This window comes from Chrysochloris asiatica, unplaced genomic scaffold (genome assembly GCF_000296735.1).
Source record: "Chrysochloris asiatica unplaced genomic scaffold, ChrAsi1.0 scaffold00194, whole genome shotgun sequence".
Lineage (NCBI taxonomy): Eukaryota > Metazoa > Chordata > Mammalia > Afrosoricida > Chrysochloridae > Chrysochloris > Chrysochloris asiatica.
The window spans coordinates 4,467,295-4,471,649 of NW_006408712.1; the positions used below are offsets into that span (position 1 = coordinate 4,467,295).

Genomic DNA, 4,355 nt, shown 5'->3' on the forward strand with positions numbered 1-4,355 from the left:
GTTGAGGTTGAGTACTTATCCTGGTGCCACACCAGGACTCCAAATAATAGGACAAAATTATAAAAGATGATATAGATCCTTCTTACACTAATTCATTTGAAAAGTCTATTTTAAAAAAGAGTAGTGTACATACACCATACAATATTTAGAAGATGTACATTACAGTTAGTCTATTGGGGATCTATAATCATTAAACCAGCTGCTCCATGGAAACCCTATACAGGGATGCTATGAGTCAGAATTAACGCCATAGCACTTAACAACAACAATCATTAAACAGTCTAAAATTGACAGAAAGACTCATAAATACGTTCTTAACATACAAGGGGGAAAAAAGGAAGCTTCCTGAATATTATTTGTTAGTAAATAGTTAAATTATGTTACATTCATTCAATTAAATATTTTACAGTGATTCAAAACAATGATTTAGAATAGCAGCGTGGAATCATGAATTATCTAATGTCTCTTCTAGCCATAGTCTATAACTTCCGCCAAAAGTTTCTGCCCTGCACTGGACAGCAAGGTTGGTTTGATCCACAAGGTTGGCAGTTGAAACTCACCAGCCGCTCCTTGGAAACTCTATACAGGGTTGCTATGAGTTGGAACAGACTCAATAGTACTTAACCACCACAGGTCTGGGTAAGAGAAGGTAGGCGAAAATACAGCTAGGATGATATGATTCAGCTGTGGATGGTAGAGATCATTGTAATTGTGAAAACTTGAAACTCTAGCATGGGTATAAAATGAACCATTTCAGAAGCAGGAGAGGTGATCTCACTACCATCATAGAAAAAGAGCCAGGAGTGGAGCGTGTCCTCTGGATCCCAAGATCCCTATACACTGAACCTCTTGGACCCAGGAACAGAAATCTGTGAGTGGTACAGGAGCTGCAGCAGCAGAACCAAAAACCAGTGCACGAGACAGAGCAGTGGACTTTCCATTCCACAGACAAGTAAGGCTGAATGACTCTGGGCAGGAAACTTGCTTGTAGAGTGTGGTGCTTCCAGGTATTTAAGTTGGGAAGCTAGGTTTGCTGACCTATGGAGCTATAGTCCAGTGCCTTCACTGGTGGAATGGTGTGTCCTACAGGCATTTATCAGCCTCTGAAGGGAGTAACTGTGCAATGAGCATTTCTGACAACAAATTGGTCAAAAATGACTTCCCTAACAAATTTTGTAACTGTGAGTATGGTGTCTGAGTTCTGTGTGGCCATGGTTAACTTTCCTAGTAAACTCCATAACTGTGAGCATGGCGTCTGAGTTCTGTGTGGTCACTGTTAACTTCCCTAGTAAACTCCATAACTGTGAGCATGGTGTCTAAATGAGTTCTGTGTGACCACTGTGACACATTATTGAACCCAAATGAATAGATATGGCTGTGGGACGAATGATTTGTTGGCACATATTTTTACAAATATTAATCACATAAAAATACCAACGTAATACTGAAACAGAAAGATACTAATCTACACACATAATATGAACCCAATTACATTACAATGTAAGTATGCAATTCATTGGTACACAGATAAGAGATGGAAGTAAATGTTAAAATTTAACAGTGTTTTGAACAGAGTACAGATTTGTATTTGTCTTTGAATTCTGTGTGTTCAAAATAATCTATAATTAGAATTCTCTATAATTTAAAAAAAAAAGGAAGGCCAGTACCACTGTGGGTTAGGCACTGGCCAAACCACAAGTTCAGTTGCTCAAACCTCCACAGCAAAAGATGAGGCTTTCTGATCCCGTACAGATTTACAGTCTTGGAAACCCTATGAATCGTAATCATTTCAATGCCAGAGGGTTTGGTTTGTTGTTGTTGTTAAGTGCCGTCGAGTCGGTTCCGACCCATAGCGACCCTGTACAGGGTTTCCGAGGGTATAAATCTTTACGGGAGTAGCAAGCCTCATCTTTCTCCCGCAGAGCGGCTGGTAGTTTCGAACTGCTGACCTTAAGGTTCGCAGCCCGATTCGTAACCACTACGCTACCAGAGGGTATACTTTAAAAGGATATTCACACTTAAAAAAAAAAAAATTAGTTAACTATGAGTTTTTAACTGTATCTTGGATAATTTAAAAGTTCAACTCTTCTTACCTGCTGTCATGGTTGGGCTAAATATTCCCAGCACTGACACACTAGAATAGGAGATCAGGTCTTCATAAAGCTTCCCGTTTAAATATTCTTCTGCTTCTTGGACAGTTGTTAGGTTCACTGGACATGAAATCCTGTTGCTGAATGAATATACAACTATATTCAAAATTAAATTTTAAGGTTTTTTTAAGCTTATAAAAAAAAGATCATATTGAACATAGCAAACAAGATAAATATCTGACAAAATAAAAACAAATACTGTTCTTTCAAGAAGAAGAAGAAGAAAAAAATAAAGATCAACTTCAATCAGCAAAATTATTACTATCTTACCAAAAAGGATAGAATATGGATAGGTACTCTTCATTAATTTGTATTTTATTGTAATTCTAGAATCCCCCAGAACCCAAAGTATGTCAACAAATTATGAGTATTAGATGTCTTACAGGCTTTTTTTATTATTATTATTCTAGTGGTGTTGAATACTTACAGCTGAATAAATTTTAGGAGCTCTTCGGTTCCTAGCATACCAGCATAAGATACTGGGTTCTCATCTTCCTTGTACATCTTTATAAAAGGAAATTCAGTAACATTTTGCTTAGTACATATGTCAGACCAATCTCCACAGTTTACTCTAGAAAGCAGCACACTGGATGTGCCTAAAGGAAAGGAAAATGTACCCATCATGTAAGTAACTCAATTAGTTACAATTTAAATATTCCAAAAAACAAAATAATAATCAGAAAGAAACTTAAGTTATCCTTCTATATAATATTATAATCTTAATTTGAAAAAAATACAATACCAAATACTTCTGTTACAAATTTTACTACTGATTTATTAAACCTTTTAATTAATTTCAATTCTACAAATACTTCCAAACATGATGTGCTACCTACTGAATCAGAAAAAGTAATTAGATGCTGGCCACTGCTGTTTCCACTTATGCAGGTCAAAAATCTGGTTACTGTACAACAGGCATGCTGCCCTCGCTTTCCAAGATGGAGGTTACATTCCATTACAGTTAACATTCCCCACAGTTTTAAAACTTGGTTCCAAACTGGTGTCACTTTGTCACCTATGCATGAAGTAGGCTGAACCAGTTTTAAGGCTTTGTAGTAAGAGATCAAAAACAAAAACAGCACTCCACAACTCAGTTACTCAAAGGAAGGAATACACACCATTTAAAAAGAACCAACTTTATTATCACATTAGGTCAAAGAAAGAATCTTTGTATAAATATTTAGGATATAGATTCCATAGATATACCTCATGGATCTAATAACTTATAACTTTAGATTTAATGTGACAAGCTGTATGATAATATAAATAGGGTCTCATCTGTCCTATTTGCTAATGTATTTCCAATGTTAAGCACAATGACCATCTCAAGAATAGATTTGATGCATTAGACTCTAATGTCTGAAGACCAGAGGAGATGTGGGATAACATCAAGAACATCATGCAGAAGAAAGCAAAAGGTCATTAAAAAGACAGCAAAGAAAGAAAAGACTCTGAAACTTGCTCTTAAAGGGGAGAAGCTAAAGCAACTGGAAGAAGAGAGCTGATGAGAAAAAAGTCAAAATGGAGCTTGAGAAGACAAAGTCAAGTGTTATAATGAAATGTGTAAAGACCTGGAGTTAGAAAACCAAAAGGGAAGAACATGCTCAGCATTTCTCAAGCTGAAAGAACTAGAGAAAAAATATTCAAGCTTTGACCTGTAATAATTAGTGACTCTATGGGCAAAACATTGAATGACGCAGGAAGCATCAAAAGAAGATAGAAGGAATACACAGTGTCACCATACCAAAAAGAACTGATCAGTGCACAACCATTTCAAGAGGTAGCATATGTTTCAAGAACCAATGGTATTGAAAGAAATTCAAGCTGCTGAAGGTATTGGCGAAAAACAAGGCTCCAGGAATTGACATACAAATAGAAATGAAGAGGATTTGAGATACTAATGAAGATGAAGACTACAGTCTTCAGTACGAATTGCAAAGAAATGTGTTTTTTTAAAAAAATCCTCACAACTGAGCCAATAAATAACATCATGGTAAATGGAAAAAAAGCAGAAATTGTCAGAGACTTTGATTGCATCCAAAACCAATGCTCATGGAAGTAGCAGTCAAAAAATAAAGCGATGTGCCGTATTAGGCAAATCTGCTGCATAAGGCCTCATTGTTGTTGTTGTTGTTGTTAAGTGCCATCGAGTCAGTTCTGACCCATAGCGACCCTGTACAGGGTTTCCGAGGGTGTAAATCTTTA

The 4,355-nt window shown here is 36.4% G+C and overlaps 1 protein-coding gene across 1 annotated transcript in view; it reads right to left on the bottom strand.

Moving 5' to 3' along the window:
• TXNDC16 (thioredoxin domain containing 16) overlaps positions 1-4,355 on the bottom strand; it is a 208,130-nt gene that overhangs the window by 81,999 nt on the left and 121,776 nt on the right. Inside the window, 2 exon segments of the mRNA XM_006872371.1 lie at positions 2,094-2,230; positions 2,578-2,746. Coding sequence (XP_006872433.1) covers positions 2,094-2,230; positions 2,578-2,746 — 306 coding nt within the window.